Genomic DNA, 25,771 nt, shown 5'->3' with positions numbered 1-25,771 from the left:
TCTATCCTGTGTCTTGCTATCTCTAGATTCTTGTCGCCCGCCGTCTTGTTTACCTATCATTTTTTCATTAATCATAGTATATACATCTATGCATAGCACTACAAGTGTACTCTTTACCTCCTGTACATAGGGAATGTTTGTGAAAATAATACAGCGTTTCTCTGCCATGTTAGGTCATCTCTTCCTGCCCCCATGTTCTCCAGAAATGATTTTAGCATATGGAGCATCCTCAAGAAATGTATTGGACTGGTGAGGATGAATTATATATAGTACTTATTTGTGTTGCTAAATCAATGTCAGATGTGTTCCGTACAGTACTTCTAGTACTTAACTTGAGTTCTGTCCCGCTGAGCCTGTTTTACGGTGCTGTGATCTAGGAGCTGTCCAAGATCACCATGCCCATCGTGTTCAATGAGCCCTTGAGTTTTCTACAGAGAATCTCAGAGTATATGGATCACACATACCTCATCCAGAAAGCCTGCTCACAGTCTGACTCTATAGAGAGGATGCAGGTGAGTCTACACCAAATGTTGAATCAACACATTTTGTTTAAGAAAGTTGATGAATATCTACCTGTGTGGCTATTTTGTCACTTTTGATATGTTTGGAATGGCATCTACCAGTACTACTGTTTTTACAGTACTGTGCACGTTATGTTGATTTTCTGCATGCATGAAATACCTGGATGACTACTACATTTTCTGAAAGTGTGTTATACAAGCAGAGCACACTACATGGGTTTCTGCGTCCCATGATGCAGTGCGCTCTTTGACTGCACATATCCAGTGTCACGAATGATCTGAAAGCAATTTCATTGGTAATTAGCTTAGAGTTATATAAGAAATGAAGTGAGGTGATACAGTGTAGCAAAGTACTGTTTGATTTGTCTCACATGCTATTCTTTTAATTTTTTGAATACTACTGTAAGTAGTACGCTAATATTTAATTCTGAAGATTGTTTCCTTTTTATTACACGCCTCTTTGGAATACCAGATACTGATTGGGTAATTGTGGCATTCATCTCTATAACAGGCTAATAATTTCAACTCAAATCAATATTTTGTGTCCATTCACTTATTTGACAAATAGTTGTGTGATAAGTGGGATTATGAGCAGTGAGACGGTCATTATCGTAAAATTAACCGCAACATGTAGATCACAACTCTACACAGTGCAAACCGGAATTTGAATTCAGTGTTTCTGGATTCTCCATGGTCTCTTCACATATAATAGCATCATTTCAATGCAAGTCAAAATTTCAGGTCCATTTATTTATTTATTTGGTAAGTTGTTGTGTACTAAGCAGAGAGGGTTATTTTGTGATAGTGACTCACTGACTGTAGGTTATCCCTATAGACCCCAGCACACTCACGGTGAAGTGCTTATTCGTTCTTCGCTCAAAGCAAGAAAAAAGTTTGAAACAGCCGACCAAAGTCAAACTGTTTGCAATCATTCAGACACCTGCCACGCTGCTGTGGGAGCCATTTAGACACTACATGTAAAACATCAACTAGTATAATTTAAAAATCATTCTATGAGACGAGATCAGGGGAAAAAAGCTGTTTTAAATACTCGATGATGATTTAAAGTAAAATATATATGCAGTTGATAATATGTAATTTGTAATGTTTACCTTGTGCATTCTTGGTGCTAATGTGCTAACATGCTATACAGAGCCATAACATACGCTAATTACACTCTGTTATTGAAATTTAGGATTACACTGATACTACTGCAAAGATGGGTGTATAATAGAGTGCTAATGGGTAGAATACAGACAAAAGAAAGATGATAGGCATATCTTACTTTGGGCAAATGTTTGAATGGCTTTGGCTGCAGGAGATGCATATGAAACAACAGAGTGAATGGGCACTTAAGAGTATTTGAGTTGTTTTGATTCCTTAAACATAAAATCGCATGGCATGTTCTTGGGAAATGTCTCCAAGCGAATGATAATACAGATGTAGGTAAGTTTCCACCAGCTTGTGAATAACTCTGCATGCTGATTTGTTCATGTTGACTGATCTTAACTGACTGAATGGGAATTGGCTGTCTCAAAGTAGGTGGAGCTTGAGGTTTAGCAGCCGGTACAAAGTTTTTCTGAAAGTTTGCCGCAATGAGCTGTTATGAATTAACGAAACAAACTCAAACACCTTCTTTTTATCCAGGTTTCATTCTAAATGATGTCACACCCGTTTGTTCTTTGATTTCGTAGGAAGTGGGCAAGGGCCTTTACTCATTTAAACATGTTTCTTTGTTTTTCTCGTAAGACGGTTGCTGCCTTTGCTGTGTCTGCAGTTGCCTCTCAGTGGGACAGAACTGGAAAACCTTTCAACCCACTTTTAGGAGAGACTTATGAACTCACACGGTAAAGACAAAAGCCTGACACTGATTTATAACACAAGTTACACTGATGGCATTTGAGGATGTCATTAAACAGGGTTAGTTAACTGTCACTTATGTAACTTCACTTCTACTTCCTCTCCACATTTCCTTCCATTGCTCTTGTCGGCTTCTCGCTCTCTTTCACTCAGAGAGGATCAGGGTTTCAGACTCATCTCAGAACAGGTGAGTCACCATCCGCCGGTCAGTGCATTCCACACAGAGAGTCTGAGCGGAGACTTCATGTTCCATGGCTCCATCTACCCCAAACTCAAGTTCTGGGGCAAGAGTGTGGAGGCAGAGCCAAAAGGAACCATCACACTAGAGCTTCTGAAGTGAGTCTGACTGCATGTGCAGTCATGTTTATATAGGCCTTGTCTAGACACTGGTCTTGGTTAATGGTTGTTTTTCACTGTTCAGCCTAGAACAACCAGATCTACTGGTGTTTTTCAAAAGGTTTGTTGATTGTGTGAGTGAGACTTTCCTTGAATGAGTCAGTGGTATCCAAATTAGATTTCGAATCTAAGGGATCTGGGGTTGCCTGGTAACGGTCTGCTCACATGCTTATGTGCGTGCGTGTGTGTGTGTATCCTCGCAGGCATAAAGAGGTCTATACATGGACGAACCCTTTCTGCTGTGTACACAATGTAATTCTGGGTAAACTCTGGATTGAGCAGTACGGCACAGTAGAAATTGTCAACCACAGGTACAGACAAACTGCATTCGGCTCACACCAATTTACCCTAACCCTAACATTTTAATATGCTTATGAATTGTTGCCATTTTCACGACACTATGAATTAAGACCATTGAACTCACATGGATATGATGGAATGATTATTTATATCATATAAGACATTGACATTGAATGATTAATTGTTTTATTTTTATTTAATTAGTCATATATAATATTTTTTTTTTTTTTTTTTCCTGCTGTTATGATTTGGTTAGTACTGGAGAGAAGTGTGTGCTGAACTTTAAACCCTGTGGGATGTTCGGAAAAGAGCTGCACAGAGTTGAGGGTTATATCCAGGACAAGAGGTGAGACATTTTCACTGAACGTCTCTCTATTGTCGAGTTGTTTAATTGATTTATTTATTTACTTTTTGCTTTAAAATGTACCCTACTCTAGACTGCCAGAATATTCTTTATTATCTAGATTTTTCACCTGAGGTTATTATCCGGAACTTAACTAAATGAACACGGACTGATTTTGAAGGTGTTTTTTGTCGTTGTTTTTTTACTGTTTAAATTCACCTTATTGCTTCTTTTCTAGAGTGGCAGGCATGGCCCCCCCAATCAAGTGTAAGGGACATTTAAGGAGATAGATTGTAGAATTGCTAGATGCTATAAATGTGAAAGGGAGATAACCTGTAAGGGTCTTTATGGCATCAAATTAAGGCACACTGTGTTTGAGAGCATGCACAAATTTGCTGCACATTCTTCCCCGTCCCAGTTAGCTAAAATCTAGGCCAGGGGTCACCAAAATGTTTGCTGCCAGGGCTGGGTCACTCTGTTGTGTTTTCAAGGGGGGCTAGAGTGAGCCTACCATTTGCTCAAAGAACTTGTAATAAGTACTCTCTCCAACATTGGTGATTTTGATTCATCTCATTGACTCGTGTCTTTTGAATCTGTTCACCAGAAGGAATCATTTAGATTAGTTCATTGATCTGTTCATTGACCACTTCTGCAAATGACTCTTTTGTGCCAGTAGAGAGTGCCAAATAACCGTCTTTTACGCTTTGAGTAAATTGCGCAGTTATTCACGATCAAAGTCTAATTATAATTTATTAAAATTTGCTTCTCAACAATTCTGCTAAGAGACTGAAGTACTGCAGAATGTTTAAGCATCATAAGCATTTCCCCACAAATGACAACAAAGAATATCTGTCATACTGTGAACTGCTGAGCATGACTGTATCAAGCTATACAAAAACAAAAATGAAATTTGTGTGTCATTGTAATAAGTTGTTTATCACATCATTGTATTCATAATTTCATCCGGCCCATTTTCTTGTTGAACGATATTGTTGAATTTAACAAACAAATGATGTAGTTCGCGAACGAGTGTACAAAATACATTCAGTTTGTTTATGAAAAAGACGTCTTGTTCAGACTCAAACGATCAACTCGAACTTCAGTAAAGGGGCGTATTCGTTCAGTGGGTGAAACCAATGATATGCTCTTTAACAGCCCGCACTCGAATGCTATTGGCTCACGCGATAGTCAGTCTTACAGGCATGAAATGCCACCAAAGCAGTCTCAAGCTTCCAGTGCGGAAGACACTGAAAAAATTTGTTGAAACGGTTGACAAATCTGTTTAAACGATGCATTTTGCAGATTGGTCTGAATAAAATGGATTTTTAAAAATCTGTATTCAGTAATCACAAATGCCTGTAAAAGTCATGGAAACTGATTGGTAATAAAAGGTCAGGATGCTAAATCAAGTAACCAGAAACCAGAATTGATCAAAATTAGAGTCCATATACAGTATTGGCACTCTAACCCAACAATGGAAACTCTATAGCTAGTTTCAAACCAGTTCGACATTTATTAGTAGTAAAATATTTATACTGTGTCTTATTGAAACTATACAGATAGCTGCCCTCTTCTTTAGTCCATATAATAGCAGCAGAATCTGTACTTTATTGTGAATGTGAGTGTGTATGTAGTATTGCTAGCGTGCAAATAAAATGGTACCCTTTTCTTTCTCTTTGCCAGTGACAGTATTAGCTTTAATGTTACGCAATGGTTTTGATCTAGTGCACAATAATAAGACATAGCCTATTAATACAAATAGCTTATACAACAGACCTGCTAGCTAACACACAATACTGCTTCTGTTCCTTTGAACTCTCATTTTATTATGTTCCTTTAATTATTAAAAGGTTTTAGAGTTTAAAATCCTCCAGATTTCTTTTAACTGCGGGATTTCTGTTTCTGTCATGTATGTGCTTTGCATACAGTAAGAAGAAGCGCTGTGTAATCTATGGGAAATGGACTGAGTGTATGTGGAGTGTGGACCCACAAGTATATGAAGCCCATCGGAAGCTTGACAAGAAAGGAGTGACAGACACTAAGAAACAGAAACAGGTGAGAATGAAAGTGGCATAGCCAAAGAGTTGACCTCTGATGATACTTTTACCCTTGATGGTGCACTCAGTAACATTTTGGTGCTGTCATCTTGGACTTACAGTGACCGTGTGTGGTGTGGATGCAGCATAATTTAAAATCAATTTAGTTCAGTTTCAGATGCCACTGTAGAAATTCACTATTCACAGTCAGCAATGATTAATTTAATCCAAGAGTGAAAGTGTCCAATAACAAGACGTTTACTGAGATTAAGTGAGTAGTATTCAGCTGGTCATGTGATTCTAAAATGGCAGCCCCCATGAGGGTGCCCCTGCCCCATGTAGAAGTCCTCATCTCATGTGAGTGGTCATGATTTTATACACATGTTATAACTTTAGTAAAACTTTTTTTATTGGGGAAAAAATTACTGAGTGCACCTTTAAAAATGAAAATTCTCTCATCATTTACTCACCCTCATGCCATCCCAGATGTGTATGACTTTCTTCTGCAGGACACAAATGAAGATTTTTAGAAGAATATTTCACCTCTGTATGTCCTCAATGCAAGTGAATGGACTTATGACAAAATTTTATATTTTTATTTAATGTGTTGTACTCTGGAGCCATTTTGTTTTTTTCGTCAGTTAAAGCTGCCTCTATAACCTAAACTCATATGCCAAAATTATTTTACAATTCTAACAGAAATTATTATAATAGGAATGACGGAGTTGACATGTTGAAGCTGTGACCACAGAGACTTCAACATTGTTTGTTTAAAATATAAAGAAATATGAAATTTACCAGACCATGTGTCCTACTGTTGCATCCACCATGGGCAGGAAGTTTTAAAGGGGTACTCGAGAGTTATATCTGACAATGACATTGTCTGATTGATTCAGGATTATAAAAAAATTGTTGACGCAAAGTGAGGACACTAATTTGATGGGATACTTTTTTTAAATTAAGTATCATTTAAAGTTTACTTTATGTATTGTTTGATGTCTTACAAATTCCTACCTTTCATTTGATGGGTATATTTATGAACTTGTTGCATTTTTAAACACTTTGGCAGTTTAACATTTTGACCTCTTGCTGAGGACAGGTTAACTTGCATGTGCTCCCAAGTACAGAGCATGCATTTTTTAAGTATTCCAATTAAATTATTTAAATATATCAGTAATGAATGCACTGAGTATACACATTTCCTTTTAGATTTAACTTTTTAAATATTTTTATTATGATGTATTTCTTGATTTTTAACATAGAGGACTGTTGTATGTAGGACATGTTTTGTCCTTTTTCTCAAGAATCAGTGGTGTTTGTTCTCACCAAAATCTGATTGAATTGCATCAGAATACATGGATTTAATCACTGGAGTCGTATGGATAACTTTTATGCTGCCGTTATGTGCTTTTTGGAGCTTCAAATTTCTGGTCGCCATTCACTTGCATTGTATAGACATACAGATCTGATGTGTTCTTTTAAAAATCTTCATCTGTGTTCTGCTGAAGAATGAAAGTCATACACATTTGGGATGGTATGAGGGTGAGTGAATGAGGAGAGAATTTTCATTTTGGGGTGAACTACCCCTTTAAGTAAGGTTAATTAATCTAATGCTTTGATTAATTAAATTATCTTTTTAAAACTAAAGCTGTTCCCCTTTCTGAGTTCAAAACTAGGTTACAAAGATAGAGATATAGACAACAGTAGGTGTGGATATGTATATTTATGTAAGGAGCCAACATAAGTCAACTATAGTGATAAGATGGGGTTCATATTCATCTTTGTTGTGTTAAGGTTTTCTGTGCTGTTCGACCGGTGTGCTGAGCTTAAATATGTGCTAATGTATGTACAGAAGAGTGTGTGTAGGTGTAGAGAGGGCAGGACCAGAGCAGTACATTTGAGTATGTTACAGTACTTATTATGCCTCTGAGAATTTGGTTCTGTTCAGGTTTATTGTTGTTTTTTTTGTTTTTTTTGTCTCAGAAGTGTTTTGTGTGGCACTTAAGCCACACAAAATGAATGAATGTCACTGCATTAAATAAAAATACAAAATATTAACTTAAAAATAATCAAAGTAGTATCTATTTGAAAGAAAGATGGCACAAGCACAATTTAAAGGGATAGTTCACCCCAAAATATACATTATTTACTCCCCGAAACCATATGACAGAATATCAGCCTCAGTCACTACTACTCACTGTCATTGTATGTGGAAAAAGATGAGTGAAAGTGAATGGTGACTGAGGTTAACATTCTGCCTAACATCTCCTTTTGTGTTACACATCATTTTTATTTTTGGGTGAACTATCCCTGAAGGAAAACCATTTCACTAAATGAAGATTGTTTGGTTTAAAACCATGGGCATACTGTTTAAAATTAAGCCTAAAAGTATCAGCTGAATGTTTTCAAGAAGACTGCTGTTTTGTCAGACTGCTTAAAGTATGTTCATCAACAGGAAGAGACCGAAGGAGCCGTCAATGAGGATGCCGATGAAATGCCTGATGTACAAGAGACTGTGGCTGTGATTCCTGGTAGCACATTACTGTGGAGAATATCATCTAGACCACCTCATTCAGCAGAGGTACACATAAACACACACACGCTGTTAGTTCACAGGTAACAAAAGACACTTAAACACCTCAACACTTAGATAAAATGAGAATGATACAATACAAAACCATACACTCAAAATCCCCTATAAAAATTTGTGTTTATGGTGTACTACTTGATGGTAATCATTCCTGCATAAACCTGCATTCTCTGTGTCCACTTCTAGATGTATAACTTCACAAATTTTGCCATGACACTGAATGAGTTGGAGCCCGGCATGGAAAGAGTGCTAGCGCCAACAGACTGCCGCCTACGGCCTGACATCAGAGCCATGGAGAATGGCAACATGGGTAAAGAAGTTTGTTTTCAAAACCCCAAAACAGCCTTGCGGTGCCCCCTGCTGTTTTATGTGCCAAATAAACCATTCAGCCATGCTTGTGCATGTTAGTTCATGTCTTCACCTATATCTCATGAAGATAATAAGATACTCCATGTGCATGTGTGTAGATGAGGCCAGCAAAGAAAAGGAGAGGTTGGAAGAGAAACAGCGAGCAGCTCGTAAAGAGCGAGCCAAAGATGGTAAAGAATGGTCCACTAGGTGAGCATTTACTATGCTACTGTTCCAGTATATCATCATTGTCAAGATATTTTTCACTGCATGTTTATAATACACTTGAGCCACACTTAAAATGTATGAAAGCTTATGAATTATGTATCAAAATATCAAACTAAATGGGACTTATTTGAAAGAAAGATGGCACCAGCAGACTTTTTAAATAAAACCATGCTTTTCTTTACGCTTCAAATTAAACAATAGATGTAGTTCAAAACATGCCCATATGGTTGATGTGACAAACTACACCTGTGGTTAATCTGCTTGAAACTGACTTCATTCATCAACTAAACAACACCTTGACACCAGTTAGTTAAAAGTAATTGCAAAAAATGGCTCAAAGTCATGTTGGTTCTGAGAAAATTTCTATAGCATAATATGTTTGCAGATGCCACTTGGTTTTATATTTTGTATCTAATACAATGAAATGCAAACTTTTTTGAATTGGCTTATAGGGCTGCACAATTAATCGTATTTTAAACGCGATCACGATTTCTGCCTCTCATAGATAATTAAGCATAACCGTCTGTGATATTAGTGAGCTAATAAACAGAAATGATCAACCAGGTAAAGTTGTTAATTGTTCATTTTTATTACAGGCTGTGTCTACAAATGATAGACCAAATAAATAACTAGCTCTTTCATTGTCCATTCACCTCACCTGACCAATCACGCTCTCTTCAGAGGTTCGCCACTGACCATTCACTGTTTCACTTTCGAGCAGGCGCTGAAATACAGAACTGCAGATGTTTACGAGCATCGCATGTGTCCCGAACTGATCTGTGATATTACACGTATGAGGATAATGAAATGGTGTTATAGCATTCTCAAAGCGGATCTGTGCTCGATGCGCATGAAATTAATTCCATCTCGTGCTTTGATAATGTATGTAACATAGGGAACAGACATACTCTGTGTTCGGTTCATGTGCATCGCTAACATGTGCTGACAGCGTTATATTTAAAGCGTTCCAGATTTACTTCAGTTGCACATTTGCGTAATCCCAAATATGTTTGGCCATAACAAGTGTGTAAACAAATCTAAAGTAACTCCATGGCACCGGGGTTATGTGGAGCGTGGAGGATATAAGAGCATTTCACCATGTATGGAAGGAGCACAAAGTCTGTCATCTCTGCTGGTAACACACAGAAAGTCTTCTTTTAAAATAAAATGCTTGATAAAATAATTAGTCTTTCTTCAAAATAAAGGGGTGAGACTGTTTAGCAGTTCTTCGTGCTCTATTACAGAAATATATTACTATTATATATGGGAATATAATAATGTTAATAATAATAATTAATAATAATAATTTAAAGAATGATCTTAAAAGAAGATGCCAGTATAAACACCTTACAGAGTAACTGTTTCTATTAGCAGTAAAGAATGGGCAAAACATGGCTTCATTTTGGTCAAAAGGAATCATTTACTAGTTTGTATTTCTAACAACTTGTTCAACATGAGAGCTACTTGTTTAATGTAATTTTATGGTTGTTGTTTTATTTATTTTTTATCGATATCCAAGCAGTGGCAATAGTATTTTAATTTTTTTCAAATTATGCTGCCCTGTTATAAAAAAACGTTTTCAAATTACAGAATAATCATGATTAAAATTTTGAGAAAAATAATCGTGATAATAATTTTCACCATTATCGTGCAGCCCTAGTGGCTTAAGCAATTCAAAAGTGTCTAAATATTTATAGGGCCACTATATACAGTCAATTCTACCATTATGAATGTGACATTTTCAGTGAAAACATGAAATTTAACTTCACATATAGAGTATTCATTGCAGTATATTGAACCATTTGTGTGTATAATTTTAAACCCCTGGAAATGTAGTCTGGACATCAGTTTAGACACATTTTTTTTCCCCCTTTAGATTGGGAAATGAACTTGCATTGAGTTTTCATGAGTTTTTGGGAGACCACACACTGTAAAAATTCTGTAAATTGAAATGCATAATCCAGAAATAATATAGCCACTGAATGTAAAAGGTTGGCACAGCAAAAAACATGTAATATTGACTTTTTAGTCATTGTCATTTACATAATAATGTGGAAAAAACAATGTTAAGTACATGACATCTCTCCATTACGAACGTGACTGTTGTGAAAGCAGCAAATGCATGAGGAGGGAAAAGCATCCAAAATGCTTTGCAGCCTGCAGACTTTGACCTCTAAGACATCAATATGATATCCATCAAGGCTGCATGATGGATTGAAATAAGATTGAAATCAAGAGAAAGGCCTTGCTCCATTACTAAACCGTAAACTGCGTTCGAAAATATAGTTTGCATTCACCGCTTCAGTCAGCGCTGCCTGAGCGAGTGGCGGTCTCTAGCGGTTGTGTGCGGCACACACTGAGCCACAGAGCAATATTAGATGAACCATTGTTATCATATTACAATTCAAATCGCAACGTTTGTCAAAATGATCCCTTCCCAAATGTTGGCTTTAAATACAGTACGATTGAAACATGTCACAGATCAAAGCAATAAAGAGCGATCTATTTGAATAATCATGGACCACGACGAGTGGTCGATGTTTGATTCTCCCATTGATGTTCAGATGATTTGATATGAAGCATCCTTAACTGTCACATCCATAACACGTTATCATGGGTGTTTAAAGTAAAGAAGGGAGACCATTTGCTCAACATACTTAACATTGACAAAAGTTAGCTTTGTGTAGAAAGTATCAACTTATCTGTATGAATATCATTTAATTGATGAAAAACATAACCTCTTAAACATTATAGATGTGACGGCACTGAAAGGCAGCGACATCATCATAAATGTGGATCTCATTTCAAAATGTATACAGTTGAAGTTTACATACACTTGGGTTGAAGTCATTAAACTGCATTTTTTTAACCACTCCACAGATTTAATATTAGCAAACTATAGTTTTGACAAGTCGTTTAGGACATCTACTTTGTGCATGACACCAGTAATTTTTCCAACAATTGTTTACAGACAGATTGTTTCACTTTTAATGGACTATTTGACAATTCCAGTGGGTCAGAAGTTTACACACACTAAGTTAACTGTGCCTTTAAGCAGCTTGGAAAATTCCAGAAAATTATGTTAAGCCTTTAGACAAGTAGCCAGTTAGCTTCTGATAGAAGGTGTACTGAATTGGAGGTGTACCTGTGGATGTATTTTAAGGCTTACCTTCAAACTCAGTGCCTATTTACTTTACATCGTGGAAAAATAAAAATAAATCAGCCAAGACCTCAGAAAAAAAATTGTGGACCTCCACAAGTCTGGTTCATCCTTGGGAGCAATTTCCAAATGACCTGAAGGCACCACGTTCATCTGTACAAACAATAGTATGCAAGTATAAACACCATGGGACCACGCAGCCATCATACCACTCTTATAAATTTCTGTCTCCTAGAGATGAACATAGTTTGGTGCGAAAAGTGCAATTCAATCCCAGAACAACAGCAAAGGACCATGTGAAGATGCTGGAGGAAACAGGTAGACAAGAATCTATATCCACAGTAAAATGAGTCCTATATTGACATAACCTGAAAGGCTGCTCAGCAAGGAAGAAGCCACTGCTCCAAAACTGCCATAAAAAAGCCAAGCTCCAGTTTGTAAGTGCACATGGGGACAAAGATCTTTTTGGAGAAATGTCCTCTGGTCTGATGAAACAAAAATTGAACTCTTTGGCCATAATGACCATCATTATGTTTGGAGGAAAAAGGGTGAGGCTTTCAAGCCGAAGAACACCATCCCAACCATGAAGAATGGGGGTGGGAGCATCATGTTGTGGAGGTGCTTTGCTGCAGGAGGGACTGGTGCACTTCACAAATTAGATGGCATCATGAGGAAGGAAATTTATGTGGATATATTGAAGCAACATCTCAAGACATCAACCATGAAGTTAAAGCTTGGTTCCAAATGGGTCTTCAAAATGGACAATGTCTCAAAGCATTCCTCCAAAGTTGTGGCAAAATGGCTTAAGGACAAAAAAGTCAAGGTATTGGAGTGGCCATCACAAAGCCCTGACCTCAATCTGATAGAAAATTTGTGGGCAGAACTGAAAAAGCAATACGAGCAAGGGGGCCTACAAACCTGACTCAGTTACACCAGTTCTGTCTGGAGCAATGGGCCAAAATTCCAGCAACTTATTGTGAGAAGCTTGTGGAAGGCTACCCAAAAGATTTGACCCAAGATAAACAATTTAAAGGCAATGCTACCAAATACTAACAACATGTATGTAAACTTCTGACTTCAACTGTATATATTCTCAGACATTTCCTTGTCTGTGTGGAAAATGGTCATTGTTAGCATAAAGGGAAAATAAAGAGTCTTTTTGCAACCATGAAATATGTGAGGTGGATAAACAATGCAATTTTTTTTAAATATATCGATACATTAAAATATAGACCTAAATGAACAATTTAAAAGGTGTTTTGTTCTTTTTCCATGGTATAATTGACATTTCCGTGTAATTGCCCGTAAGCTGTGTTGTAATCTGGTTACCTTTCCAATCTTCCTTTTTTAGGTGGTTTTATTCAGGCACAAACCCACACACAGGATCACAGGACTGGCTCTACACAGGCGGCTACTTTGACAGGAAATACACAAACTGTCCTGATATCTACTAATGAGGAGGTTCATGTTCAAAGGGCAGAGGTTCCCGCACCTTCTACACCTTTCTCTCTTCCCACCTTCAGCATCCCTCCACTTGCCACACCATATCATATCCAACCGAAAGCGATACTGTGGCACTTATGTCCTACTCACCTGCGTTAATACTCCATTGCACGAGAGCTTCATGAGAATTTACAAAAATCACAACAAGTTATTGAAATGCTGATTTATTGAGTTGGACGAGTATGCACTTGTGTTTATGATGTCATAATGTGTAACAGCATCTTCATTCACATCCTATCTACACTGTAGGTTTTATTAATGGATCAAAGCATTAGGACTGTATAAGAGAGACCGAATTAGTGATTTGCCTTTTAATTCTGCCTAAGAACCTACAAACCCCTCAGTGAATCTCAAGGCTCCAGCTAGTTTGACAAAGTCAGTGTTCCTGGAGCGCAATATAGTTGTAGTTATGTCACCTGAGGTCACAAATAGTGCCAATACATGCACTCTGTGTGACTCTTAAGTGCTTGGATTCACCATGTTCCATGTATAGTATGAGTTTAACATATGAAAACTAATTCCAGACCTTTTTAGCTTGTCTAGCACTGAGCAGCGTAAAGACCTCAATGATTCAGCTGTATGAAGAGACTTAAGAGAGTGTGGAGGTGATTTAAGCATTAATGTAATAACGACAGTAATAAGGTTTAATGAATGATTATGAATGTGAATAATGAACTGTGTGTGTGTGTGTGCGTGCGTGCATGCGTGCGTGTGCTCTTTTGGCAATTAATGTATAAAGCCATAGTGTTGTTTTAATTGGTACAATATTTTGCCTTTTTGAATTTCTATTCAGATTAAATGTCAGTCCTGAAAAATTTACGAAAAATTGCTTCATCATTTATGAATTCTGATGAAGTGTTTTAAAAATAGATTATAGTAGCTTCAAAAGCACCTTTTCATAGATTCATGGGGTGGACAATAGGCTGATTGTATTGTTATTGATATGTTCTTTAAATAGTTCACCCAAAAAATTTCTCAAATAAGCATTCTGTCATTGTTTACTCACCTATGTTTTTCCAAACACATATGACTTCCGGTATGACTCATATGACATTAAAAAGATGCAATGAAAGTGAATCCTTTTTTGTGCCACTGTGGAAAGAAAGTCATATGGGTTTGGAACAACATGAGGCTGAATCAATGATGACAGAATTTTCTTTTTTGGGTGAACTATTCTTTGAATAAGATGTCAGATGAAAACAAAACTTGCTCTTGTACGCTTTCATATTTCACCATTTTTGTATGTGTTGGTGTCATACTAACTTGTTCCTCAAGCACTAGCCAATGAATAGATTGTTTAATGAGATGTAGGGTGTCGTGGTTTGTTCTATCCATCAGCATTTTCATCCGTTATCACTGTTCCCAAACACGCACACTGTGTATTTGCAAAAACAAAATCTATGCAACCTATTAAACAGGTAAAATATTCCATTGACTTCAGTATGATTAGAAACAAGCACAAATATTTCTGTCTTAATGAAAATGAAATGTGTAAAAGGGCAGCTTATATAAATGTAAAGTATAATGCCTTCCTATTCACAAAAATATTTCTAATTTGTCCCCTGTGCCCATAGATGCCCATATGCTTGATATGATTTTTGTACTTTTCCATTTATCTAATTTTGTTTTCTTTCAGACCACAAAACTGGTGTCCCTTTCATTCAGAGAACATCAAACTATGTACAGCAGTGTGCAGGAAATAAATGGGTGGGATTTGAAGCACTTGTTGCTCTTCTCAAGTACACAAACATGTTTTCTTTACCACGGTTCTTGAATTTGAATTCATTTTGAGTCACAAAAACTTGACCTTGATCTTTGTTGTTTTCCATCCATTTCTACAGAGTGTAGAATGTTAGACATTTCACTTAATTTTCGAACCACCTCTCCCCTAGTCTGAGTGAGTACTTAAAGCATCAACAGGAATGTCAAAATGGACAGTATCATAACCAGTTGTTTGATACACATGTGAAATTCACTAAACTACCTGGTTTGCAACCTTCATTGTATCTGCTCCCTCATTAAATGTTTTATTTATATATATATATATATATATATATATATATATAATTTGATTATTTGAAAATTAACATTATAAAACTAATATTCCACAATTAAAATATAGATTTTATTTTTATTCGGCTTTGTGTCTGTTCATTGTGTAAGTATGCTGTTGTTTTTTTCAGTGGACAAATGTTCCAGGATGTTGCAAATAAATTTCTAGGTTATAAAATTGGAGTACATGGCCCCTTTAAGATGATTCAAAGTTAGTTTAATATAGTTAAGCAAATTAAGTTGTATTTAACTGATAGTTTATGGTACATGTATATGAAACGAATTCTGGACTCAGTTTTCAGTTTTATGTGCTTTACTGCCAATTAATTTTAAATGATTCTGCAGATTAGCTCAAGAAAACAGATAAAAACAAAAATGGTTCAAAATAGCAAACAGATATTACTGAAAATAACCACAGACCAACAATAAAAACAGTCATGGAAAAAGACAGCCATGAGAAGTGAATGACACAGCAGATGCAGACGCTGCAAGAATGACATGTTTTTCAGCCAATCAAATGCTGTCTTACTTGGAAAAATGACCAATGGAAACGCGGCTAGGCGGATACCGGAAGTTGTCTGCAACTTTCTTCAGTCCGTTAGCAACTCTTTAGCGCACGTAGCTCAAGACGCACATTTCAGCTAAAGACTCCGCGTAAACGCAGGTATGATACGTTTTATTTAGCTTGTTTTATAGTTTGATTTATAGCGGCATGTCACTTCTGAAACGAAATGTGCAGTCATCACTGAGCTCGAGTTCTGTGTGTTTAAATGGCAGCTAATGCTAATTGAATGCAGTGTTTGAAAAATACAAACAATGAAAATATGACAGTTTTCAACCCAAGGTCGACAGAGTGACAATTCTGGTGCTATATTATCCCATAAGAAAACATTTGCGTGTTTATTTGTCCAAATACGCACTAATTCTTGTTTTTGAAGTTAGCTCGAGTGTTAATAAATCTTGTTGAACTGCTGTGCTCACACGAGTTTCCTGTTGTTTGTCATCCGTGTGATACAAAGCAGACCGGAGATCTTTATTCAGTTGTCATTTATATGCATTCCGCAATAGTCTGAAACCAAATAGTGTTGGTTTGTATTATTTCTGTGTATAATTATTATTGATATTTTCTCTTCAGCAGTGAAGATGTCGTCTGGAGCTCTGTTCCCCAGTCTGGTGTCTGGCTCCCGCAGCTCATCCAGTAAATATCTGGTCGAGTTTAGGGCCGGTAAAATGACCCTGAAGGGCAGCACAGTGACCCCGGACAAGCGCAAGGGCACTGTGTACATCCAGCAGACAGATGACTCTCTCATCCACTTCTGCTGGAAGGACAGGACCTCTGGAAACGTGGAGGATGTGAGTGGATGTAGAACTGCAGCTCTCTTCTCTCTATTTTTAATTATTGCTTAATGTTAAACCTTTACGAATTGTTTAACCTTTCTATACTGTTCGGTCATTTTTGACCGAAATCACTATTTCTGATGTAATAAAAATGGGTTCCTTAATCTAAGCAATGCAAGACATGGTGTCTTCTCCTCCACTTGCCATCTGAACACACACACACACAAAAATTGGGCATGATTCGAAAAGTCTAAGTGCTCATAAAAAAAAAAGCGACACCTTTGAAGTTTTCGCAGTCAAAATTTACTGATAATTCTAAATGAATGGGAAAGACAAAAAAACAGAGCAATTCTTTATTCGTCAAATACAATATATAAGTCAGCCACAATGCAGAAAAAACACAGAAATGAAGGGGTGCGACTATAAAACATACAGTGCAAAACACACACAAATGAACTAGTGACATTATAACATGGAGCATTTTTTAAAAATAAAATCTATAAAACAGCCACAGTGTAGAACACACACACACAAAAGTCTTGTTTTTTTTTTTTTTTGTTGTTTTATTTTCACTGAGTTTTCACAGTCCATTGCTGTTCATTTCTGTTTGCTACAGTTCATTTTCTTGTCATCATTATTAATATACTTTTGAGTTATTACATTTTGATGTTTGAAATAAATGATAGGTAAGAAAATGTCTCTTTGTAACACCAGGTCAGGTTTGACCGTAAGCATAATGTGATGTTATTACAAAAGCAGATGCTAAAGTTTGACAAATAAGCAAATAATATCTAAAAAACATAATCACATAAGAAGTGCATAATTCTTTTGTTTTTATTTCAGGGAAGAAGAAAAGTTTATTTGAGTTACACCTGTACTGTTTCCGGTCAGAAATGACTGCGAACAGTAAAGCGGCCCTTTAAAGGGTCATGAAACACTAAACTACATGTTCTGAGATGTTACCAGATATGTATGTGTTACACATGATAGAAGACAAAGTATCCATTTTTTTAGATTTTTTGCACCATTTTCATCTTCCGGGTTTAAAATAAATACCAAGTCAACGTCACACGATGTGACATGTCCCTGTACTTTAGTGCATCGTCGTGTCATCAGTGTCTCATAAATATTAATGAGACTGCTTTGCCTTATCCTATGAGAATGGGCTGTCTCATGATTCTTCATTAAACCACATGACCAGAGCTTTAAACTCTCAAGAGCCTCGGTGTCAGTTGACAGAGTTGATGGTACCGACGTGAGTCCCCCCACCACGTGCTGCTGACAGAGGGACAGGATATTCTTTTAGTCATTGCCAAAACCTTTTAAATGTTCGTGCAGCACGCATTTATTAACATGAGTGTTTTGAGAGATGCGGTGAGGTGGACTGTCTCTGACTGGGGCTCATTTGAGACGTGGTTTACATTGATTGTCCCAGACAAACAAACCCTGTCTGACCGTCTGACCAACCAACCAACCGACCGATCTAAGCACTTATATTTGTGAATCAACATCTTGGAATAAGTCTCAAAAGTTATTTAAGTGTAAAAAAAAAAAAAACATTCACATATTTTTAATACAGAGTACATATGGCTTGGCATTTACTTGTGCATTAAATTACAGACATAAAATGGCCTGTGTGATTCTGTGTACTGTATTGTGAGCTTACAAAACAGTGTATACTTTATTTGTGAATTCTGTTATGATGAGCAATTGTGATGCTGTTAACTGCATTAGTGAAATAATGCTGAGTGATTAGATCAGACAGTTGTGTTTCTTCCCTCACTCTGATGACTGTATCTTTTGAAAATGTTTTGAGAACTCAACTGTGCTGAAACAGGCGGTATTGTGATCCTTAAATGGAAAACACAGTCAGCGTTCAACATATTTAGTTAGACTAACTTTGCCAGCTATACAAATCTTCTGTTTCATGACCCTTTAACAGAAAAGTGATAGTTCACCATTATTTACTCACCCTCATGTTGTTCCAAACCCTTATGACTTTTCTCTTATGTTGAACACATTGATTTGTACAATGGAAGTGAATTGGCACCAAGGATAACATTCTGCCTAACATCAGTGTGATGAGGAGGAGGGCGGGGCCAGGCCGTGACTACACACGTCCGGCCCCCAATCAGGCTGATCAGCCAAGGAGAGGGATAAGTGTGGCAAGATGCGGCAGTTCGAGAGAGAGAGAGAGAGAGAGAGCGCCATATGCAGCTGCCGTGTGTTTGTTTATGTTTGTGTCTTTTTGTTTCATTAAACATTATTTTGATGGTTCGTCCGGTTCCCGCCGCCTCCTTTCCATTGAACCCTGTTACAATCTCTTTTTGTCTTCCACAGAATTTAATTGAAAAGACTCATCAAAAATCTCTTTGACTTCTGTTAGTAATGATAATAAGTAATCTTAATAATGAATTAGTATCTTGATTAATATTGTAATGTGTCCATAAATGCTTCTGTTTTCAGGATCTGATAATATTCCCGGATGACTGTGAGTTTAAGAGGGTGAACCAGTGCACTACAGGACGTGTGTTTGTGCTCAAGTTCAAAGCTGGATCCAAAAGGCTGTTCTTCTGGATGCAGGTGAGCAAGACATTTACAATGCACATCTATTCACTGAGCAGACACTTCTACCTAAAGCAACCTTAAAATTATGAAAACGACAGCAGAAGTGTTTTGCGAAGCAAGGATTCTATGGAGCTTGGTACTTTGTTGAAAAGCAGCGTTTTAGAATATAACAAGAAATATCGCACTTAATCAAGGACGTAGGAGTCAGCGATATGAGCAAAAATTATAATGCATCTTATTTGACTAATAATTCGTGTATTTTTTTTTTTTTTGAACAGTCATGGACTGTAAATTGCATTTAACTTAACTAAATGCATGATTAAAAATGCTATTTTATTTTCAATCCAATCTTTTTTTTTTTGAACACAAGTGCTGATTCTAAAGCAAACCCCTCAATCAGGCGTTTATTTATATATTTTCACTTTTGGGATTTAGCATTCCACTATATGCTGGAAACTCTTGGGGACTATATACTAGATATGAATGCACAGTTGATAAATGTGTCAGTTTAAGGATGTAATTTACTTGGCGTAATCGCTTCTCTGCATGTTTCTAGATATTGGATTGTATGCATATTTTATTCTCACAGTCCCATCTCTCTTATTCAAAAGGAGCCCAAAACAGACAAAGATGAGGAGTACTGTCGCAAAGTGAACGAGTACTTAAACAACCCACCCATGCCAGGAGCTCTTGGCAGTGGAGGAGGTGGCAGCCATGAACTCTCTGCACTTGGTGGTGAGTTATTGAAGGAGATGAAGCATTGATTATTTACTGGTACAGACTTATTTACCTTGGCTGTTTTTCTTCCAAGGAGAAGGTGGCCTGCAGAGCCTCTTGGGTAATATGAGCCACAATCAACTCATGCAGCTGATTGGACCAACAGGACTGGGTGGGCTTGGTGAGTGCTTTTTGAAATCCCATGCAAATTCCTGCAGAAAAGTCAAATGATAGTAGAACTTAGTGATATAAAATAATACTCAATATTTTTCAGCCTTTTAATGATATTTAGGATGTAACGTGTGTATTGACTTTTTTTTTTGTTAGCATGTCAGTATTTAAAAAATTTAATTCATTTTTTAAATAAGAATTACAAATGTGACTGTCTTAGGAACTGTGTTTATCCTAGGTTCTGAATCAGTTCACCATTTCTTCCAGGTTTTTCACCATTTTTTCACCATATTTTACACCTTTTTGTTTTCTTTCATTTTGAATGGTCCTCCAGTGTGACAAATGAATTTAACTACACATTTTCATGTATTTAATGAGCTCCTGAAAGCTGTATGCATAGTAATTATAAAAAAAAAAAAAAATTGGCTAAATGCTGGTAAAAATAGTTTCAGATGGAGTATAGCATGTCACAACACAGGACATGACAACTTCCCAAAAGTACACTATATTGCCAAAAGTATTCGCTCACCCATCCAAATAATTGAATTCAGGTGTTCCAATCACTTCCATGGCCACAGGTGTATAAAATGAAGCACCTAGGCATGCAGACTGCTTCTACAAACATTTGTGAAAGAATGGGCTGCTCTCAGGAGCTCAGTGAATTCCAGCATGGTACTGTGATAGGATGCCACCTGTGCAACAAGTCCAGTCGTGAAATTTCCTCTCTACTAAATATTCCACAGTCATCTGTCAGTGGTATTATAACAAAGTGGAAGCGATTGGGAATGACAGCAACTCAGCCACGAAGTGGTAGGCCACGTAAAATGACAGAGCAGGGTCAGCGGATGCTGAGGCGCATAGTGCCAACTTTCTGCAGAGTCAATCGCTACAGACCTCCAAAGTTCATGTGGCCTTCAGATTAGCTCAAGAACAGTGCATAGAGAGCTTCATGGAATGGGTTTCCATGGCCGAGCAGCTGCATCCAAGCCATACATCACCAAGTGCAATGCAAAGCGTCGGATGCAGTGGTGTAAAGCACGCCGCCACTGGACTCTAGAGCAGTGGAGACGCGTTCTCTGGAGTGACGAATCACGCTTCTCCATCTGGCAATCTGATGGATGAGTCTGGGTTTGGCGGTTGCCAGGAGAACGGTACTTGTCTGACTGCATTGTGCCAACTGTGAAGTTTGGTGGAGAGGGGATTATGGTGTGGGGTTGCTTTTCAGGAGCTGGGCTTGGCCCCTTAGTTCCAGTGAAAGGAACTCTGAATGCTTCAGCATACCAAGAGATTTTGGACAGTTCCATGCTCCCAACTTTGTGGGAACAGTTTGGGGATGGCCCCTTCCTGTTCCAACATGACTGCGCACCAGTGCACAAAGCAAGGTCCATAAAGACATGGATGAGCGAGTTTGGTGTGGAAGAACTTGACTGGCCTGCACAGAGTCCTGACCTCAACCCGACAGAGCACCTTTGGGATGAATTAGAGCGAAGACTGCGAGCCAGGCCTTCTCGTCCAACATCAGTGTCTAACCTCACAAATGCGCTTCTGGAAGAATGGTCAAAAATTCCCATAAACACACTCCTAAACCTTGTGGAAAGCCTTCCCAGAAGAGTTGAAGCTGTTATAGCTGCAAAGGGTGGGCCGACGTCATATTAAACCCTATGGATTAAGAATGGGATGTCACTTAAGTTCATATGCGTCTAAAGGCAGATGAGCGAATACTTTTGGCAATATAGTGTATTTCATGTCAGCTACCCCATTGTTTGCTCTGAAATGCCTTAAAAGGGTATTTTTTTTGTTTGTTTTGTTTGTCATTTTCGCCAAATAGATACAAATGTTTAAAGCGAGAAGAAAATGCACGGTTTAAGACGAGAAATGGTAAAAATGTAGTTACAAATAAACGAGGTTTTCCACACTGATATTCACACAGTCTATAGAAAAACTTAAAGGAATGTTCCAGGTTCAATGCAAGTGAAGATCAATCAACAGCATTTGTGGCATAATGTTTATTACCACAAAAATTAATTTGGACTCGTCCGCCCTTTTCTTTAAAAAAAAAAAAAAAAAACGCTTACAGTGAGGCACCTACAATTAGAGGTCGACCGATAGTGCATTTTGCCGATACTGATAACTAAGGTGGTGAAAAGGGCAGATAAAATGGCAGATAGTTTATAAAATCTATCTATATAATAAAAAAATCTCATTCTTTCCTTACGGCACAAGGCACAGACATTGAGGCTGCAAAATGAATAAAATCCCAAAAGCAGTTTATTGTACAACCAAAATCCCAATAATAACCAGAGAAATGAAGATTTGGTGCAAAACACGGGACTTTTTACTTTAAACAAACCCGAAATACACTGAGGACTCTTATTTTGAAATTACAGAGATTTGGCTCTGTTATAATTCTCTATATGTATGTATTTACCAAATTAAGCTTTTTATAGCCAATAGATTCACCAGATGAAATGTTTTATATATATACCTCATTGGATGAGGTTTATTGAAAAGGAATAAAAAAAAAATGAAAATAAAATATCGGCATATATTTTTTCAGTTAACCAATAGTTCCAAAAAGCAACTATCAGTACCGATTAATCGGTAAAACCGATATATTTGTCTACCTCTACTTACAATGTAAGTGAATGTGGAAAATTTTTGAAGGGTTTAAAAGCAGAAATAATAAGCTTATAATTTTATAAAAGTACATACATTATTTCTTCTGTTAAAACTCATGTATTACTTGAACTGTAAAATAGTTTAAATTGACTTTTTTACAGTCGTTTTAGGGCTCGTTGACATCGTCATGGTAACAAAGTTATAAAATTGGCTATAACTTTACACAGAAAAGGTTAGTAAGTGATTTTATCACACTAAAATCACATTAACATGCATTGTTTGTTTTCTGGCTATACTTTTGAAAAGGTATTTTAATGTTCAAAAATTGCCCCATTCACTTCCATTGTAAATGCATCACTGGAACCAACATTTTTGCTTCTTTTAAAGAAAAGGAGGGATGAGTCGAAGTAAATTTATGTGGTAATCAATATTATGCCACGAATGCTGTCGATTGAGCTTAAATTGTATTGAACCTGGAATATTCCTTAAATGGGCAATTGAAAAGTACATTAAAATAATCGCACTATGATGTTGGTTACTTTTTTAATGCCAACAAAAGATGAAATATATCGCAAAGCCCTAACCTAATCAGCACTCAAAGGTGTGTTATTGAAAGCTCATTTAGTATAATAAAAGTAATAAAATGTCTTTGTTAATGTGTGTTTTAGGAGGGCTTGGTGCTTTAGCTGGTCCAGGTCTGGCCAGTCTCTTGGGCAGTGGAGGCCCTGCTACAAGCAGTTCAACCTCTAGGTATGTTTTACTAGATCCTTTGATTTCTGTATTATGCCATTATGATTGCTTATTGCTGTGTGTAAATATAACATTTGAATTCTGTTTCTGAACTCCTCCCTCTCTCCCGTTCCACAGCTCCCGCAGCCAATCAGCAGCAGCCACTCCCTCCTCTGGATCTGCCGCTCGGCTCAGCTCCACCCAGGCACCCACCACACCGGTAACCCCTGCTGCCACTTCCACCAGCTCACCCACTGTTACCCCCACCACACCTGCAGCCCAGACCCCCTCCATACCTGCAGGGGCGCCCTCCAGCACACAGCCCATTCAGCTAAGTGACTTACAGAGCATTCTGGCCACCATGAATGTGCCTGCCATGGCTGCAGAGGGACCAGGAGGTGAGCACCAGAGCTGATGTAGACCGGTTGTGAAGTGCAGCAATACTTTGTACACACTGACAGCCTAAATTGGATTATTTTTGTGGGAATATCTGATTTAAATCAGTTCGTATAGAATGAACAGCAGAAAACCACATGAAATCCAGTTTATGCAAACAGTCATATGTATTCATATGTGGTTTGAAATCCAATTAAAATCAGTTGGGGGGGTGGTATTGATTAGAATTTTTTTCATCATGCAGGCCACAATGTGTTTGTAACGTCAAAGTATTGTGTGTGTATATAAACTCAGCAAAAAAAGAAACGTCCTGTCATTTTCAACTGCTTTTATTTTTAGCAAACTTAACACGTGTAAATATTTATATGAACATAAAAAAGATTCAACAACTGAGATATAAACTGAACAAGTTTCACAGACATGTGACTAACAGTAATGGAACAGTCAGTATCTGGTGTGGCCACCAGCTGCATGAAGTACTGCAGTGCATCTCCTCCTCATGGACTGCACCAGATTTGCCAGTTCTTGCTGTGAGATGTTACCTCAATCTTCCACCAAGGCACTTGCAAGTTCCCAGTCATTTCTGGGGGGAATGGCCCTAGCCCTCACCCTCCGATCCAACAGGTCCCAGACGTGCTCAATGGGATTTAGATCCGGGCTCTTCACTGGCCATGGCAGAACACTGACATTCCTGTCTTGCAGGAAATCAAGCACAGAACAAGCAGTATGGCTTGTGGCATTGTCATGCTGGAGGGTCATGTCAGGATGAGCCAGCAGGAAGGGTACAACATTTTCCTTATTCTCTGAATCTTGTCCTGTCTCTCCCTCTGTAGTGGACTTGGCAAGTGTGTTGACCCCTGATGTCATGGCTCCTATTCTGGCTAACTCTGATGTGCAGCAGAGACTGTTGCCCTACCTGCCTTCAGGAGAGTCACTGCCACAGAGCGCTGATGAGATCCAGAACACACTCACCTCTCCACAGTTTCAGCAGGTCACAGTCTCACACGTTGTGCTATCCTAATGATGATACATAGACTTCTATTGTTTTTGTAGTTATGAATGTTAATTATATTTACTATAGACTAACCTTACCCCTAAAATAAAACTTGTGTATTTTCAGAAATAGAAAAAAACAAAACATTAATTTATTGATAAATCGTTTTTTTCCCAAATGAGGGCAGTCCCAAAGAGAGAATTTGTCACATTTAGGTAACTTCTGGAGACAAATATACAAAGGAATTAGACACACATTGCATTTAAATGACTGCAATTCTAAAATGAATCCTACATAAACTCTTTACAATTCTTTCCGCTCATTCTGAGACTTTTCCTGCTGTTTTTATCTGTTTACAGGCAATGAGTATGTTCAGCAGTGCACTGGCTTCTGGTCAGCTCGGTCCTCTAATGAACCAGTTCGGTCTGCCCTCTGAAGCAGTGGATGCGGCTAACAAAGGAGGTAAATTGTATGATAACACTAATTATTCAAGAAGAATATCTTGTCTCGCCAGACTACCAGGTTTAATCTTCTTAAATGTATAAAATTGTTCTGTGTTTTAAGTCATGGTAACTCCTTTTGCGATCTCAGATGTTTATGTTGTCGTTTTGTCCTGATATGTAGATGTTGAGGCGTTTGCCAAGGCCATGGAGGGAAGTGATACCAAGACAGATGATAATAGTGATTCCAAAGATAAAAAAGATAATGATGAGGATATGAGTTTGGATTAGAATGACTTCATCATCAGAATGCAGAAATCTGTCTCTCTCTCTCAATCATATGAATTGTAACATTTAAGTCTGGGATGTATGCCTGTAATTCATTGATTGACCAGTCTTTTGTATGTCTAAAGTTAAGACTAGTAAATAATTGACTACACCATTCAGGTTTGTGTATATCTG

General features: G+C 37.6%; 2 protein-coding genes across 4 annotated transcripts in view; both read left to right on the top strand.

The window, feature by feature from the left end:
• The window catches only part of LOC127419109 (oxysterol-binding protein-related protein 2-like), a 32,602-nt gene extending 17,183 nt beyond the window's left edge, over window positions 1–15,419 (top strand). For both annotated transcript variants that reach the window (XM_051660242.1, XM_051660243.1), the window contains exons 4-14: window positions 174–249; window positions 378–512; window positions 2,271–2,368; window positions 2,535–2,717; window positions 2,981–3,088; window positions 3,334–3,423; window positions 5,349–5,475; window positions 7,912–8,037; window positions 8,233–8,356; window positions 8,514–8,604; window positions 13,134–15,419. In XM_051660242.1, coding sequence (XP_051516202.1) covers window positions 174–249; window positions 378–512; window positions 2,271–2,368; window positions 2,535–2,717; window positions 2,981–3,088; window positions 3,334–3,423; window positions 5,349–5,475; window positions 7,912–8,037; window positions 8,233–8,356; window positions 8,514–8,604; window positions 13,134–13,236 — 1,261 coding nt within the window. In that variant the 3' untranslated portion in view covers window positions 13,237–15,419. The remainder of the gene's footprint in view (window positions 1–173; window positions 250–377; window positions 513–2,270; window positions 2,369–2,534; window positions 2,718–2,980; window positions 3,089–3,333; window positions 3,424–5,348; window positions 5,476–7,911; window positions 8,038–8,232; window positions 8,357–8,513; window positions 8,605–13,133) is intronic.
• A 448-nt stretch (window positions 15,420–15,867) lies between these two features.
• On the top strand, window positions 15,868–25,753 carry LOC127419113 (proteasomal ubiquitin receptor ADRM1-like). 2 transcript variants are annotated; one of them, XM_051660248.1, is made up of 10 exons: window positions 15,868–16,001; window positions 16,473–16,690; window positions 19,142–19,258; window positions 19,855–19,978; window positions 20,061–20,141; window positions 23,419–23,500; window positions 23,618–23,877; window positions 24,709–24,866; window positions 25,229–25,331; window positions 25,494–25,753. In XM_051660248.1, exons 2-10 carry the CDS (start codon window positions 16,481–16,483, stop codon window positions 25,598–25,600), a joined length of 1,242 nt encoding a protein of 413 aa, XP_051516208.1. In that variant the 5' UTR covers window positions 15,868–16,001; window positions 16,473–16,480; the 3' UTR covers window positions 25,601–25,753. The 2 variants fall into 2 exon arrangements, with proteins under 2 accessions (XP_051516208.1, XP_051516207.1); XM_051660247.1 differs by having other exon boundaries at window positions 20,055–20,141.
• Window positions 25,754–25,771: the final 18 nt, after the last annotated feature.

Source organism: Myxocyprinus asiaticus, chromosome 28 (genome assembly GCF_019703515.2).
Source record: "Myxocyprinus asiaticus isolate MX2 ecotype Aquarium Trade chromosome 28, UBuf_Myxa_2, whole genome shotgun sequence".
Taxonomy (NCBI): Eukaryota; Metazoa; Chordata; class Actinopteri; order Cypriniformes; family Catostomidae; genus Myxocyprinus; species Myxocyprinus asiaticus.
Note: the sequence above shows the minus strand (reverse complement) of the source record. Positions and strands in the feature narration are given on the sequence as shown.

Bases quoted from the DNA above. Each gene is read 5' to 3' on its own strand.
- LOC127419113 (XM_051660247.1), top strand. From the start codon at position 16,481: ATGTCGTCTGGAGCTCTGTTCCCCAGTCTGGTGTCTGGCTCCCGCAGC. The intron at 23,501-23,617 runs GTATGTTTTACT...CCCGTTCCACAG, and splicing joins ACAAGCAGTTCAACCTCTAG to CTCCCGCAGCCAATCAGCAG. The intron at 24,867-25,228 runs GTCACAGTCTCA...ATCTGTTTACAG, and splicing joins CCTCTCCACAGTTTCAGCAG to GCAATGAGTATGTTCAGCAG.